Source organism: Hemiscyllium ocellatum, chromosome 1 (assembly GCF_020745735.1).
Source record: "Hemiscyllium ocellatum isolate sHemOce1 chromosome 1, sHemOce1.pat.X.cur, whole genome shotgun sequence".
NCBI classification, from domain to species: Eukaryota; Metazoa; Chordata; class Chondrichthyes; order Orectolobiformes; family Hemiscylliidae; genus Hemiscyllium; species Hemiscyllium ocellatum.
Genome location: NC_083401.1, coordinates 105,440,145 through 105,458,240, shown reverse-complemented (window position 1 = coordinate 105,458,240; position 18,096 = coordinate 105,440,145). Strand labels below are relative to the sequence as shown.

Sequence of the window (18,096 nt, the reverse complement as noted above, 5' to 3'; positions counted from 1 at the left end):
TTCTTCAATAGTGGCATCATGTTAGTCAATCTTCAAGTCTTCTAGCACCTCACCTGTGCTATCAATGATACAAATATCTCAGTAAGGGGCCCAGCAATCACTTCCCTAACTTCCTATGGAGTTGTAAGGTACACCTGATCAGGTCCCAGGGATTTATCCATGTTTGTGCATTTTAAACCAGTCAGCACCTCTGTAATATGGACATTTTTCAAGATTCGCTATCTATCTCCTTGCTTTAATCATGCACAACAACTTCTACAAAGAATTTAAATTTTCAGCATTTGACTTCTATAAATCACCATACACTTCAACTGTGCTCCAGCTACCACACATGAAGGTTACCATCACAACGAACCTTCATTGATCATATCCTGCAGTTTTCACTAGAATGGTTTCTGGATCTTTCCAATCCATTGTCTGGGCACGCCAACTTAAAAGATATTTCAATCACGCTGTTGATGTGAGATAATGGGTGTTCATGTTTTTGACAAATCACTGGATACCAGTAATTCTGACATGGACTTTTAATAGTTGGTGGACTCTAGGCCTTCTGCCAGAACACTGGGCATGTATGTTCCGAATAGCAGATTCGCCAACTAGCTGCTGCTATAAAATCTTGGCATACCTTGGACTTGACTTAGCTGATAATTGTGTAGATGCATTGCATATCTGGTAATATTGTAACCAAACAAATTTTCAATATCTGCTTCTCAAGATCAAGCCAGTGGCTGCTCCATGTTCTCAGCACATTTGGTCTTAGGCATCATGTTGAGCATACATTCTTCCTTATTTCATTCTTGAACCAATTTTTGACTAACGCCTTATTTCCTTTTTGCAGCTAAGATGTCTGACAACTTCTAGCTTGAAGCTGATTTTAAACCTGACTTTCTTTGCAGAAGGCCCTTTTCTTCCCCCGGGTCATCTACCAGGCACTGCTGGATGTGTTTGGAACCGGTCTTAAATTTCCACACATCACTCATTTGATCCTCTGCACTGACTTACAGAATGCAAAAAACATGCATCATCCAGCTATGCCCACAAAAAAAGCAACTCAAAACAACTCGGATAATTATCATTCAACCAGTCCACTCTTGGTATCAGCAAAGTGATGATTATTTATATACAAACAATGTGCAGTGTTACAGGGAAAAGCAAGGAGATGGGCATTCAGTCAAAATGCTCAGAGAGCCATTTTCGAGCGCAGAGGTCAAATGGCCCCCTTCTGCACCAGAACAATTTTGTGAAGATGTGAAAGAAATAGAAGTAGTGGAAAGGAGGAATTACATTATTTAAGAAGCATAGCCTCAATCAAGAATTGAGAAAGATATGAACACAGTTGTTAATACTTTTTCATAAATATCTTAAGTTATTACAAAGATTATGAGCAGATACATTTGGTTCAGAATGCTCCCATTTGGAAAAAGTGGAATTTTAATTTCAATATTTCTTCGCGCAACAGCACAGATGATCAAATATTATATCTTCATTTTTTTTCTAGATCTGACAGGTGGTGAAAAAAATGTAGGACTTCCCACCAGTTGGAACACGTTTACTTTATCAGCAAGGACCAGAAAAGTAAAAGGAGCAACTAATCAATGAAAGAACAAGTCTTAAAACTACACCAATTGGATTTATCTTTCCAAACAGAGTGGGTTAGGTTACAAAGTAATCTGTTGCAAGGATTATGAAGAAAGTAAATAATTGAGCTATTTTGAATGTCAGTTTATAATTGGCGCAATCAAAACTGCACAATCCAACATCTGCTATGGACGTGAGCGGATAGGAACATGGCTAATTTTGTACTTACACTCGCAATACACGGTTCAATTGTTTGAGCTGTTCTTTTCAGGAGTACTTTAGCTAAATCATAAGCTTGCTTATTCATGTTCTGAAACAAAAAAAAACAAGAACACCTATATGAATGCATTCATCACACCTAATAAACTATAATCAGAAACATGCCTTGAAATAAATATGAAAGTTATGGTCAAGGCTATCGCCTTGATAGATTTTTAGGGGGTTGAGTCCGGTCCATAATATTCAGCAGGGTGATGGGTGAATGGGATTTGACACAAGTTAGAACATAGAAAAGAGTTTTGGATTATTTCAAGTTTTGTAATTTGTATATAAGTATTAAATATGGTCAGGAGTACACGAAATAAGTTTAAAGTTAACAAATCAGCTTAGGCAGGGAAACAAGACAGATGATGTTATGAAAGTAGAAATTGCTTGTCTCAGTGATGGTGATCATGTGAATTGAAAGTTCATCTTATGGTCATATACCAGCATGGTTGTGGCAGTCTGGTCCAGACTTAGATGATTGCCAATGAGAGCATGAAAGTCAATGGCTCGGGAACAAAGTTTGTGGTGCTGACTAAATACAATGACTTCAGTCTTCTCAATATTTAATTAGAGAAAATTTTAATTCATTGCTACGAGATGTCAGGCAAACACTCTGAAAATTTAGACAGTGGATAGAATCTGAGGTAAAGCTGCATGTCATGGAGCAAGAGAGAGAGAGAGAGAGAGTGTGAGAGTGAGAGTGAGAGTGAGAGAGAGAGAAAAAGAGAGAGAGAGAGTCATCTAAGGTGGTACAATGCACAACAGACCAGAAATGGAAAAGACAGCCTTGGAAGTTTGTTGTTTTGAAGATGATAATTGAGACTGAAAAAACAATTTGAAAATAAGAATAGGAGTTGCGACGTCATGTTGAGGTTGTAAAGAGCATTGCTGAGGCCTCTTCTGGAGTACTGCATACAGTTCTGGTCACTCTGTTAAAGGAAGGACATTATTAAATTGGAGAGTGTTCAGGAAAGGTTTACCAGGATATTGCCAGGAACGGAGGGTTTGAGTCGTAAAAATAGGCTGCAACTATCTTCCACTGGTACATAGGAGGTTGAGGGGTGACCTTATAGAGGTTCATAAAATCATGAAAGGCATAGATGAGGTGAATGACAAAGGTGGGAGTGCTCAAAACTGGGGGGCATTATTTTAGTTAAGAGGAGAAAGATTTGAAAAGGACATCAACAGTAACTTTGTTTGCACAGAGAGTGGTTAATATTTGGAATGAACTGACAGGTACAGTTATAACATTTAAAAAACATTTGGATAAGTTCATAAATAGGAAAGGTTTAGAGGGATATGAGCCAAACGTGGGCAGTATACTTACCCAATTAGTAGTTGTGTCTCACAGGTCAGTGTGATAACAGGTTTAATGTCTGGTATTTTCAGAGTTAACTGATCTCAAGTTGGACTCTCCCACAGATGTGATGACCTGTGGCTATGTTAGTGAGAGTTCTCACTTGATTATCTTTATATTCCTGACACAAACTTTCTGGAGTGAAAACAGGATTGGTCTCAATGCAATAATATAAAGCTGAAATCCAAATGGTTGTTACTGACAAAAGCTGGATTTCACATGTTCTAAGAGCTATAAGACTGTTAAGTGAAGCATTCCACTGGACTATTAAAGAGCTCTAGCATGATGGGAAGGTCTTGGTATAGCGGCAATGTTAGTAGACTCAGAACCCAGAAATGCCAGGCTAATGTCCTGAGGACATGGTAGTAACTGTGAATTCAAGTTTTAAAAATCTGGAATGATGACCATGTAACTAATGTTGAATGTCATAAAAACCCATCTGTTTCACGAATATAACATCAGGCAAGGAAATCTGCCATTCATACACAGTCTAGCCTACATGTAACTCAGCAATGTGGTTGGCACTTCAATGTGGTTGATGGGTAATAAATGCTGGGCTTGCTAATGATGTCCATATTCCAAGAACATGTATTAGAAAAATGCTGTGCAATAAAAATCAGAAGATAAAGCAAGTCTTTAGCCTTTCACTCAACATTACTGAAACACTATTTAAATGATGCACAGATCTCAGTCATCTTTGTTGAGACAAAATAATCTTACAAAATTATACGTTAATCCCTGCACTTACTTCTGCTAGTTAACTAATTCAAAAAGCATGGGTCCTGAATTAAAAGCAATTATTTTCTAATCAAGGAGGTTGAAGATAGTACAGGTGCATCTTCTGGATATTGATGCAAGACCGAAGACGACCACCTTGGTCCTTGATCAAGATCCTAGAAATATGCAAATTGCCATTCTCCCCTCCCTAGCTCTCCACAAATTGCTTAGGTTGCACAAATAAAAGCAGATCTGTTGAGAGAGTAACAGATTTAACTTCCAATATGACATTTCCTTAGAAATGAAGAGAGGTCAAAATGTTTTATGTTGCTGAAAAAGGGATGGGTGGTTAGTTGGAACAAATGGAAAAATTAGTGGTAATGGTAATTACTTGATTACAAATTTTACAATATTTATTCTCTTTAAAGATTGGGAAGGAAAAAAAGAATAACATTGCTTATAAATATATAAAGTGAGAGCTGCAGGAGGGAAATATCAAGAGTAGAACAGATTTGGAAAAGTAAATCTCATCTGTTGGCTTTTAGGGGATAAGAAGGTAAGAATAGAACAGACCAAGTTAGCTTAAAAAAATTCAAGATCTGCGAAAGAAAGAAAAAAAAGGAACAGAATCCAAATTGGAATCCACGACTAAAACAGAAAATCATAACATTATAGTTCCAACTGAAATGTGGACAGAGATGTGATGACCTGTGGCTATGTTAGTGAGAGTTCTCACCTGATTACCTTTATATTCCTGACACAAACTTTCTGGAGTGAAAACAGAAATAGGGCTCACAGGAAAACTTTCCAGAGTACAAACCTTCAGGGGAAAATGGTAAAGAAACCAGAGAATAGATACCGTACTTTTATTAAAAATAATATTATGACTATTTTGAAGACAATTCAGCTTGTATTCATTTAGAACCAAACCGTGTCCTCTGGTTCCATGCACAAATTATCATCAAGGCCGTGAATGAACCGTATTCTTTTCCTTATCATCCTTTTACCTTTAATGCAATTCGAAATAATTTAGGATTTTCCTGTATTTTACCTGCCATTATTCTCACATGCCCTTTTCGCTCTCCTAATTTTCTTTCCCAATTTCCTTTTTTAAAATTTACCTACAATCTGCTCTTCTATTTGGCCTCAGAATGTGAGGGGGCACAAAGTACACTCCCAGCAATGTGATTGTTCCTTTTCGGTTTTTAAGTTCTATCCTCATGACTTAATTTGAGGAGGGTTCTAAGATGCCTTCTATCATTCCTTGTTCCTGCTGTAATTGGTTCCCTGATCAATGTTACAACACTCCCCCTTCCTTATCTCCTTCCCTATCTAACCTATACCCTGGAAGCTTGTATCAAACTGCAATTCCTGCCCCTGCCTCAACCACATCTCAGTGACAACAATGATATCATAAGTCCATATTTTAGTCTGTGCCTTGGAGTTATCGTTTATTTCGTCTGACTCCTTGCATTGAAACAAATATCATCCAACATTGCCAGACATGACTTCAAGGGCCTATAATTTATATGTCTTCTCGATTTACGTGCTGTCACTTCTACTTTTGGCCATTCATCTAGACTAACCTCCAAATTCTATACTCACTCACACATGGCACTGCAAGTAACCCATGGACTACCACCTTTCAGGTATTGTTCTTTGATTTACTTCCTAGCTCCTTAAATTCTGTTTGGAAAAACCTCATCCCTTTTTCTATCTATGTCATTAGTACCAATGTGTTTGCCTTCCTACTTCGGAATGTCCTGCAACCTGCGATATCCATGATCCTGGACAGGGAGGCAATGCACCATTCTGGAATCTTTTTTGTGGCCACAGAAATGTCTGTCTGTTCATCTTTCAATTTAATCACCTATCACAGACACCCTTTCATTCTTCTCCGGAGCCCCCCCCCACCATGTTGCCATGAAGTTGGCTCATACTCATTTCCGCTGCACAACCATCTCCCCCAACAGTATCCAAAATGGTAGATTGGTTAGAAATGATAATGCCTATTGGGGACTCCTGCACTGCCTGCCTTACTATACTCTGCCTGCTCATCATCCATGCCCTTGATGCCTGAGCAGTCTTCACCTATGGTGTGACCATCTCACTGAAAGTGCTATTCACAATATATTAAGCTTTGCAGATGCTCCACAGCGAAATCACCATTGCTCCAGCTCCAAAATATGACTAGCTGGTAGTTTCAAGCCAGAAACACTTAAATCGGAATACAATTAACTTGCCTCCATTACCCTACATTGTTTACTTACATTACTTTATCATACTGGACATGACTTTTACTTATTCTCATTGTGTCCCTTCCTCCACATAAAAAAAATGCACTTCTTTAGCATCTCAAGCCAATCATCACACCATTTCCCTGTGACAAATTGGCATGACTTTTTCTTCCTCTATCAGCAATTCCCTGAAAATGGAGACATTAAAGTAGGTCCCTCCTGTGGCACAATGGTACTGTCTCTACTCTTGGACTGGGACGTTTGAGTTCAAGTCCCACCTACTCCAGAGTTATGTAATAACATCTCTAAACAAGTTGATTAGAAAAAATGTATTAAATTAGGACTCCCCTCTTGTTGCTGTCCCTCGCTGATCCTTGGCCTCAAGTTAACTTGTTACTGACTTGCCCCTATCTGCTGTCCATCTGATCCTGGGACCCAATTTACCTTGTTGCTGACTCTTTTTTTTCTTTGTTCAGTTGAATCTGCAGCCATCTAGGCAAGTAGAGGGTATTCCATCACACTTCTGACTTGATGGTCAAAAAGCATTAGGAGACAGAAGCTGAACTACTCACCACAGAACTTCTAGCCTTTGACCTTTCCCATCGTCTTATAGAAGAACAAGAACAAAGAAAATTTACAGCCCAGGAATGGGCCCTTCGGCCCTCCAAGACTGAGTCGATAGAAATCTACTGTCTAAACCCGTCGCCCAATTCCTAAGCATCTGTATCCCTCTGCTCCCCACCTACTCATGCATCTGTCCAGACACATCTTAAATGAATCTACTATGCTTGCCTCTACCACCTCTGCTGGCAATGCGTTCCAAATGCCCACCACCCGCTGTGTAAAAGTACTTGCCGTGTGTATCCCCCTTAAACTTTCCACCTCTCACCTTGAAAGCATGACCTCTCGTTATGGAATCCTTCACGCTGGAAAAAAGCTTGTCCCTATCCACCCTGACTATACACTTCATGATTTTGTAAATCTCAATCAGCATCCCCCTCCTTTTTTCTATGAAAACAAGCCTAACCTACTCAACCTCTCTTCATAGTTAGCACCTTCCATACCAGGCAACATCCTCGTAAACCTTCTCTCCACATCCTTTTGGTAATGTAGCGACCAGAACTGTACGCAGTATTCTAAACTGGCCGAACCAATGTCTTGTACAATTTTAACATGACTTGCCAGCTCTTATACTCAATACCCCATCCAATGAAGGCAAGTATACTATATGCCTTCTTTGCAACTCTATCCACTTGTGCAGTAACCTTCAGGTTACAATGGACCTGCACTCCCATCTCTCTTTGCCCATCAACTTTTCCCAAGGCTCTACCGTTCATTGTATAATTCGCTCTCGAATTAGTCTTGCCTAAATGAATCACATTTGCCTGGATAGAAATCCATCTGCCACTTTTCCGCCCAACTCTCCAGGCTATCTACATCCTCCTGTAATCTTTGACAGACCCTTATACTTTCTGCTACTCCACCAATCTCAGTGTCACCTGCAACCTTGCTGATCATACCAACAGAGCCCTCTGATCATTTATGTATATCACAAACAACAGTGGCCCCAACACTGACTCCTGTGGAACTCCACTGGTCACCTGTTTCCATTTCGAGAAACTCCCTTCAACTACTACACTCTGTCTCCTGTTGCTCAACCAGTTCTTTATCTACCTAGCTAGAACACCCTGCACACCATGTGACTTCACTTTCTCCAGTAGTCTACCATGGCGAACCTTATCAAACGCCCTACTAAAGTCCATGTATATGACATCAACAGCCCTCCCTTCATCTATCAACTTGGTCACTTCCTCAAAGAACTCTATTAAGTTGGTACGGCAAGATCCCCCCCCTCCCCCCACACAAAACAATGCTGCCTATAACTTTTTAAAATATAAATAGATCCTATCCCTCAGTACCCTCTCCAGCAACTTTCCCAACACAGACGTCAGGCTCGCTGGTATGTAGTTACCCAAAATATCCCTACTACCCTTCTTGTATAGGGGGACAACATGGGCAACCTTGCAGTGCTCCGGCACCTCACCTGTATTTAGGGATGCCACAAAGATATCTGTCAGGGCCCCAGCTATTTCCTCTCTCGCCTCCCTCAGCAAACTGGGATAGATCCCACCAGCCCTGGGGATTTGTCCACCTTAATAACCTCTAGCCTACCCAACACATCTTCCCTACTTATCCAGACTAATGAAATCTCTACCTCTAATCTCAAGATTCATCATGTTCCTCTCCTCAGTGAACACCGATGCAAAGAAATCATTCAGGATCTCACCCATTCTCTCACGTTCGACACACAGCCTTCCTTTATTATCCTTTAGTGGACCAATCCTTTCTCCAGTTACCCTTTCTCTAGTATTTAGATGACTAGTCCAGTTCAATTTCTGATTAATGGAAGTCCCAAGAATGTTAACAGTGGTAGATTCAGCAATGGTAATGATCATATCTAGTGAGCAGATTCAACTCTCTTCTTAGATATAATTGTTTGGCACTTGGATGATGTGAATATTACTTGCCACTCATCGGCCCAAGCCTGAATACTGAATTTGGAGATGGATTGCTTCAATATCTGAAAAATATGTAGTCCCTTGATATTTCACAGACCTTTTTTAAAAATTGTGATCAGAGCCTAACTGGTCGATCCTTGAAGTCTGAATCCTGAGTTGAAAATCCAACTAAAAAGCAAGTGTTTTTCACTTCAAAATATTCTGTGCACTAAACAACTCCCATTCCCTCACTTGCTCTAAAGTCTTTACCCCTCCTTTGTCCAGCCCCACACTCCTCACCGTCACAGGGTTCTCACCTGCAGGAAAAGGAATCGACGTACAAGAAAACCTTCAAGCACATACAACATCAGAATACCCGAAAACCCTTGAAGAAACTCAAATTTGTTGATCAAATTATAAACCAGATGATGCACTCCAACTGCCTTAGGACGGATAGGATTTCTCTGGGTTCATAGCAGCTCTTATTATCCTACATATGAAATTGTTTCACAGCTTTGAAAAATGTGATAAGTCTTAGTTTTGTTTCTTTAGGGAACAAAAACTTTACTGAGTTAACAGAGCAGTTAGAACCATACATATTTGAATAACAATCGTATAAGCTTGGGTAACAGTGGTGGGATCTGCAGCACGAAAGGGATTCATCTGCTTACATTTACACATGAATAGCCAACTCATTGCACCTTCTTACTTGCAAGTTCCCTTAAAAATTCAGTCTTCTGCTTCTTAGTTTCAAGAAGACAGCTGTTCCACCACTGGGGCTTGTATATGTGAACATAATTCTGCTAGAAAATAGAATCTATTGATCACTCTGGCACCTCCAATATCCCAGTCTTTATTTCTACCTCCTTCGTAGCTCCAAAGATACTGATTTCACATCATGGATTTAGAAAGAAGGAAGATTTATAGTGCGACTACATCTTCAATCTAAGAACCTCAAAACTGTAAAATGCATTACAGTCCTCAATCTTTCTTCCTCCTGTAATCTATCTTTCAGTTGGTTTGCAAAGCAGAGTGAGACCAATAATGCAGTTCAATTCCTGCACCAACTGAGGTGACCATGAAGGAGTCTTCTTCACAACCTCTCCCCTCACCTGAAGCATTGTGACCTTCAAGTTAGACCACAACTAGCTCTCTTCTCTCGAACGAGAGAGCAGGCCTATGGCGACTTGACCGTTTAATAAAGGTTTTATATCACATTACCTGTAATTTACTTTCCATGTTTGAAATTTGGTGGCATGCTGCAAAGTAGACACCAAATATCACCTTAGTTGCTCATGAAAAATATCTTCAAGCCACACACGGTTCTGAATGGACACAAATTATCTGATTTGACTTGGTATATTTGAGGGAGAATTCAGTGGAACGATGAAGTACAAGAATGGTGGTACTGGTAATCACAGAAAATAGGTTTCTTTTTAAAAAGAAGTATGATAAGCACAAAAAAAAATGAAGCTAAAGGTGCAGTTCAGCATGAAATTTCACAAATAAAAAGCAGATCAGCTCATTACATTATAAAGGTGTAACAGAAGACCACAAATGAGACTATGGTAGATAGTCAAATAATTTTGGATCACAGTTTAATGCGCTTTAAATCCTCAGAAAACATCTCAAAGACTTGGAAAAGGTCGATTCAATGAAAAGGCGCGAAAAAGAATAGACATTGAGAACTGTCAATCATCCAAGAGACAAATCTGATGCACAACAGGCAAGATGCTAGAAAACAGCAGTTTAGGACAACTGCAATTTAACAGTTATCAGATGTTTATTTCTACTTCAGATAATTTTGTTTCCTATCAAAATATCCCATTCAAAATCAAATACCTTGTGAGCAGGAATAAGGTTGATAAGAATAGAGTCCAGTAGGTCCTGAGTTACTCCATCTCCTTCCATGATGATAGAACTCATCAAATCCAACATGTGCATCTGAACCTTCTGATTGTGGCTGTTGCTACGATAAAAACATGTTCAAATCATTATTGATTACAGAACTACCTCCTACAGTTCCTCATTCTGCAAATAGGATTATTAGTGCACCTCTTGAAAACAGACTCTGTGTGCCTCCTGTAGTTGCTGCATTTGGGAATAACAACTTTTGGAAAAAACTTACGGAGACTATTTACAAACGTGAATTAACAGTAGTCGTCCACTCAGCCCTTCGAGCCTACTCATTCATTTGACAAGGACATAGCTAATCTGACTGTGGCTTCTACTTTCCTGCTACTGCCTATACTGTATTCTACAATGTCCTAAATCTATGGCGATTTTTATGTTTGAAGTTCAAATTGTCACTTTTACTTTGATTGGATGGCATTTTGCCATGCAACTATGAAAAGGTGGCTTACAATTATATTACCACTGAACATAAACATTTGATCACCTTTCCTGATCCTGTTACCACAAATATATAATCAAAAGATTGATACAACACATTGTATTTAATTTGAATTTACAGTGAGCAGAAGAATGTATATTTAGAACTTCACAAATCACATTTTGGAGAAAACTAACAAACTAAACCCCACACTAGATATTGTACCAGGTAGTAGAGATAATTGATTACTCTAATGTGTTCTTTGTATCACCTCTAATTGTCAAAAAACACACTATGCAACAAAAGCACAATTATCTAGCGCACATGGAATGATCATTTAAGAAATTAAACATAGACAAAAAGAATTCCTCAGTGACTAAGATTAATCAAGATTCAATGATATATGTGAATGCGAACTATATAAATGCCACGACTATTTTATAATATAAAAGGTGAGTAATTCAAACATAGCAATATTCAACGGGAAGATCTGTTTAAGTTCTTCCATTTGCCTACAATACTGCTTCCCTGAAAATTATCATGGTTACACAAGGAGGAAATTGGATAACCGTATTAATGGGAAACAAAAAACAAGTTAAAAAATGATATCTGCATTTCAGCAGTTAATGTGCCCAGACAAACAAGCTGCAAGATGCCAACTTTGATCTTTAGTCTATCCTGAGAGAACTTGGACTAAGTGGAAGAACAACAGAAACACGAGTAGCAATCCTGGACCAAAACATTCTCCCCGTGTCTGTGTGCTTTCCTCTGGTTTCCTCCCGCAATCCAAAGACATGCTGGTTAGGTGAATTGGCCATGCTAAATTGCCCGTAGTGTTCAGGAATATGTAGGTTAGGCGCTTTAGTTAGGTGTAAATATAGAGTAATAAGGGTAGGGGAAATTGGCCTGAGTGGGTTACTCTTCAGAGGGTCACTCTTCAGAGGGTCAGTGTGGACTTGTTGAGCTGAATGGCCTGTTTCCATACTGCAGGGATTCTAATGATTCTGAAAAACCAAATCTAATATTTCTTTGGGCAGACTCATATCTATTAGAGTTATGTGCCTTGCATTAAGTATATAGGGTTCACACTAAGTACAGCTAGAAAACAAGAGGAAATAAATAATTTTCTCCTGTTTTTAACATTTGGAACAAAATATGATGTAACAAAGTATATTGAGAGTTAAAAAATACTTACTTAATGACTGAGAAGAGAGTCCTGAAGAGCTGTATAAAAATCTCATTACAATCTTCAAGCTCAAAACAGATGTTATATGACTTGACCCACGCCAAATTCTGTGGAGCAAAATTACATACTAAGTTTACTATTCCCAAGAAAATAATTAAATGGCATAAGACATAGGAGCCGAAGTAGGCCATTCAGTCTATCAAGTCTGCTCCAATTAAATTACGGTTGATCTCATTGTCACCAATTCTATTTTCCTGCTTTTCCCCTTTATTCTCTTAATTGTGAATTCAATATCTGCAGAAACATAACTTCAAAATAATCAGCATGAAGTCAACAAACTACAAATATGTGGGCTCCCAAATATTTTTAAACAATAGAGCAAATGCTGAAATAGAACATCATTCACGGTTTTAAAAATGGGACTCACACAATACGGCTGAGATTTGAAACCTAGGGTTACAATGGCCAAGTGTATCCAATTGTTTTGAGAGATTTTTTTATGAATTAAGTGCTATATTTTCGACAAAAACAATGTGAAATAAGAACTTGCACATGGAAGAGCCTTAGAGACAGGAATTGCTCAAGAATGTCTCCAAAACTACAGATAATACAAGTTGATATATAATCCAGCAAAACTTGACTTAAAACTAAATAGCATTCACTGCTACTTGAACTATATGAAAGTATATAATGTTGAAAATGTATGAAAAACATCAACAAAACCCCAAAGATTTTTTTTCTAAATACATAAACAGTAGAGGATTACAAAACAGATAATCTGATAAAAGGCTGTTAGGAGCCATTAGGGTAAGCTGTTTGCAGAGGGATAGGAAGTTGGAATGGTTCTTACTAAATACTTTGCATCAATTTTCACAAATGAGACACTCTACTTGGAGGTGATTCTGAAAGGTAGGATTTACATGCAATTGGAGAGGCAAGGGATAGTCAGCATGGTTTTCATTAAAATCCCTACAGTATGGAAGCAGACCATTTGGCCCATCGAGTCCACAACCGACCAGCTGACAAACCTCCCACACAGACCCCTACCACCCCAATCTCTGTAACCCTGTATTCCCCATGGCTTACCCACCTAGCCTGCACATCCCTGGACACTTTGCACAATTTAGCATAGCCAATCCGCTTAACCTGCACATCTTTGGACTATGGGAGGAAACCAGAGAACCATGAGGAAACCCATGCAGACATGGGGAGAATGCGCAAACTTCACACAGACAGTCGTCCAAGGCTGGAATTGAACCTGGGTCCCTGGCATTGTGAGGGGGTTTTATGCAAGGGAAATTGTGTCTCACGAACTTGAGTTTTTTGAGGAAGTAACCAAAATGATCGATGAGGGCAGAGCGATAAATGTTGTTATTTTGACAGGCACTGCATGACAGACTAATTAGTAGGGTGAGATCACACAAGATTCCCAGCGAGCTTACCAAATGGATAAAAGATTATTGTGACAGCAGGGACAGAAGGTGGTGATGGAGGATTGTTTTTCCGAATGGGGAACCCATTACCAACGGTGTTCTACAGGGATTGGATCCACTTCTGTTTGTCATTTACATAAATCATTTCAATGAGAATACAGGAGGTGCAGTTAGTAAGTTTGCAGATGACACCAAAATTGGTGGTGGAGCGGGCTGTAAAAATGTTACCTCAGATGACAAAGAAATCTTAATCGATTAGGTCAATGGGCTGAGAAGTAGTAAACTGAGTTTAATTTGGATAAATGTGAAGTTTTCCAGTTTGGTAAAACAAACAAAGGCTGGACTTATACAGTTAAAAGTAGGGTCTGGGAGTGTTATAGGAAAAAACAATGTTGCAAAGACTAGCAGGAAGCCGGAGGATTTCAAAAGTTTAACAGAAGGCTATCAAAACAAATTGTGGGAGAATATAAACTTTGAGACTAAACTTGCAAGTAACAGCAAGATAGACAGCAAAAGCTTCTTGAAATATACAAATAGGAAGAGAAAAAGTGAACATAGGTCCATTAGGGAACAAGGTTGGAAAAATATTTATGGGGAACCAGGAAATTGCAAAGGAATTGAATAAATACTTTGCATCAGTCTTCAAGTAGCATTCCCAATTACTAATAATCAAGGAGCAAAAGGAAGAGCTGAAATAAACATTACCAGAGAAGACATATGAGTGGAACTAATGGTGCCAAAGATTGATAAATCCCCTAGACCCGATGAAATGCATCCCAGAATACTGAAGGAAGTAGCTATGGAGATAGTGATGCATTGGCAACAATTTTCAAAGAATCCTAAGAATACGGAAAAATCCCAGAGGACTTGAAAACTGCTAATTTCACCCCTTTATTTAAGAAGGGAAGAGGACAAAACAGCAAGTTAGCTTGACATCTGTCATTGGGAAAATGCTATGAGTCTATTATAAATGATGTAATAGCACAGCATTTATAAATTCATACCATGATCGAGCAGAGTCAGGATAGCTTCATGACGGGGAAGTCATGCCTGACAAATTTACTTGAGTGGTTATCAAGCAGGATAAAGTGGTAGAGGTCTACAGCAAGAAAGCGGTCCTTCAGCCCATAGAGCCTATGCTGGTCAAAAACAGCCATCTAACTATTCCGATCCATGTTCCAGCACTTGGCCAGTTGCCTTGTATATCTTGGCATCATATCTGTACTTCTAAATACTTCTTAAATGTTATGAGGATTTCTGTTTTTACCTCACTTAGGCACTGAGTTGCAGATTCTCAAAATGCTCTGGGTGAAAGGATTTTTCCTCATCCTATGTAAATCTCATATCAATTTCCTTGGGCATTCATCCCTCCACTAAGAGGAAAAGAAAATTTCTGTGGACCTTGTCTATGCCCTTAGAATTTTACATATTTCAATCATATTCTCTCTCTCAATCTCAAACCTGATCAACCTTCCCACATTCAAGTCTAAATCGCTGGACAGTGAAGAAGGTTACCTCAGAGTACTACAGAATTTGATCAGATGGGTCAATGGGACGAGGAGTGGTAGATGAAGTTTAATTTAGATGAATGTGAGGTACTGCATTTTGGAAACTCAAATCAGAGCAGGACTTAATGGTAAGGTCCCGGGGAGTGTTGTTGAACAAAGAGACCTTGGAGTGCAGGTTCATAGTTTCTTGAAGGTGGAGTCTCAGGTAGATAGGATAGTGCAGAAGGAGTTTAGTATGCTTTCCTTTATTGGTCAGAGCATTGAGTATAGGAGTTGACCATATAGAGGCTTATAAAAACATGATGGGCATGAATAGGACAAATAGACCCTGGGTTGGGGAGTCCAGAACAAAATGACATAGATTACTTACAGTGTAGAAACAGGCCCTTCAGCCCAACAAGTCCACACCAACCCACCGAAGCGCAACCCACCCAGACCCATTCCCCTACATTTACCCCTTCACAGAACACTATGGCCAATTCACCAAACCTGCACAGTTTTGGACTGTGGAAGGAAACCGGAGCAACCAGAGGAAACCCACGCAGACACAGGGAGAATGTGCAAACTCCACACAGTCAGTCGCCTGAGGCGGGAATTGAACCCGGGTGAATAGCGCTGTGAGGCAGCAGTGCTAACCCACTGTGTCGCCTAGGTTTAGGGTGAGAAGGGAAAGTTTTAAAAGGGACCCAAGAGGCCCTTGGGTGGTGCATGTATGGAATGAGCTGCCAGAGGAAGTGGTGGAGACTAGTAAAATTATAACATTTAAAGGGCATCTGGAAGGGTACATGAATTGGAAGGAGTTAGAGGGATATAGGCCTAGTGCTGGCGAATGGGACGAGATTAATTTCGGATATCTGGTCATTATGGACGAGTTGGACTGAAGACTCTATTTCCATGCTGTATATCTCTACAACCCTAAGACTCTTATACATACCACAAACAAAGGCCCCCAACACAGATTCTGTGGAACTTCCATGGACAGAGGCTTCCAGTCAAAAAAAAATCCCATGACCATCACCCCTGCTTCCTACCACTCAGCCAATTCTGGATCCATAGTCAAATTTCTCAATGTTGGATATGTACAATCATTCATACAGTCAGGACTGCCTCCCATCCTCTCTGAGAGAAGCAAATATTATGTCCTTTATTTTTAAAAGGGTGAAAGCCCCAGAGGATCGTACTGCAAGACATTACCTTCTAATAAAGAAGAGATTGATGGATTCTGGCTTCCCAGAGGATTTTCCTGTTTGAGAGATTTATTTGAGGGGGAGGTCTTGATGTCTTTCGAACAGTTGCACCAGAAATATGAACTATCTAGGAGGGACCTCTTTCATTTTTTTTCAGATTAGGGCTTTTATACAGAAAAAGACTACATTAATGATTAGTCTCTATATGTCTGATGTAGAGAGGAGAGTACTTCAGTCCACAGTTATCCTCTCGGTTTATTAGAAGGTAACATCTCAAAGGACGCTGAGCAGCTGTGTGGGATCTGGAGTGAGGAATTGGGGGTGAAAATTTCGTCAGAGGCATGGGAGGATATTTGGGAGAATGCAAGGAAGATTTCAATCTGCAACAGGACGAGGGCTATGCAACTCCACAAGGCTCATTTGGCACCAAAGCAGCTTGTGAAATTTAAGACCGGAGCATCTCCAATGTGCCCCAAATGTAAAACGGATGTTGGTACTCTTACTCATTGCTTGTGGTCATGCCACAAGCTTCGTAGGTATAGCGAGTATCTTGGGAACTGAGGTCAAGATAGATCCAGGGTCCCTCCTCTTGGGTTCACCGAATTTCCCCTCTTTGGAAGTGCATGGGAAGAAACAGTTTAATATTCTTTCATTTTGGGCGAGGAAGAACATTTTGATGAGCTGGGTGTTGGGAGATTCCCCCAGGGCTCTTGGGGTGGCATAGATTAGTTATGGAGCACATCCCCTTTGAACCTCCTTTCTAATACAGTGCACCAGAAAATGATGTTCTTTTATAGAACGTGGTGGTCCTTTTTGAACTATATAGACACAGACTTGTCAGTTATAATGTTCAGGGCCTTTGTGCAGCCATGAGGGCTGCGTCTGATGGGCCGGGCCCCTGGGAGGAGGAATTCCAAATAATACAGGTATGCCAACTGATGCTCCTGGTAATGAGGAGCTTTGGTGAGGCTGCACTGAGTGTTGTATCTTAATTTTATTTGGCTTGGTTCATACTGAATTGCAATTTGCGACTTTTCTTTCTTTCCTTTTAAAATTGTATGTGGAGTAGAGTTGCAGTTTGTTTACTGTTATTGGTGTTGTAATAAGATTGTTATACTATTTCTTACTAATTTTATAATTTCGTAAAAAATTCAAAATCTTTTTCTCAATAAAAATATTAACAAAACTTTGTGAAGGGAAAGCAGTGAATACAAGATATTTTGATTTCAGAAGGCATTCAATAAGTTACCACATATTAAGCTACATAAGGTACATCACAGGGTAAATCTTTGATATAAATTCTATGTCTTACGATCTTATACACCACAGCCACCTGAAGAAGCAGCGCTCCGAAAGCTAGTGTTTCCAAATAAATCTGTTGGACTATAACCTGGCGTTCTGTGATTTTTAACTTTGTACACCCCAGTACAACACTGGCATCTCCAAATCATACATAAGTTACGAGCCCGTGGTATTCAAAGCAACGTATTAGCATGGATAGAAAATTGGCTAACTAATAGGAGTTAGGATAAAGGAACACTTTCAGGATGCCATGTAACTAGTAAAGTATCATGGCAATCAGTGTCAGGGCCACAATCATTTATAGTACACATTACTGACTCACATGGAGAAAAATGAATATACTATAGCTTGGAGATGAGACAAAAGTAGGTGGGAAGGCAAGTGGTGAGGATACCACAGAATCTGCAAAGGGATAAGACAGGTGAAGTGAGTGGACAAAAATTTGGTAGGTGGAATACCGTTTAAGGAAATGTGAAGTTAAGCATTTTTGGCAGGAA

At 39.5% G+C, this 18,096-nt stretch overlaps 1 protein-coding gene across 6 annotated transcripts in view; it reads right to left on the bottom strand.

The window, feature by feature from the left end:
- The window catches only part of pds5a (PDS5 cohesin associated factor A), a 216,414-nt gene that overhangs the window by 123,613 nt on the left and 74,705 nt on the right, over positions 1–18,096 (bottom strand). For all 6 annotated transcript variants that reach the window (XM_060824715.1, XM_060824763.1, XM_060824744.1 and 3 more), the window contains exons 5-7: positions 12,179–12,276; positions 10,494–10,620; positions 1,808–1,888 (exon numbers count right to left, since the gene is read on the bottom strand). In XM_060824715.1, the coding sequence (XP_060680698.1) occupies positions 1,808–1,888; positions 10,494–10,620; positions 12,179–12,276 (306 nt within the window). The remainder of the gene's footprint in view (positions 1–1,807; positions 1,889–10,493; positions 10,621–12,178; positions 12,277–18,096) is intronic.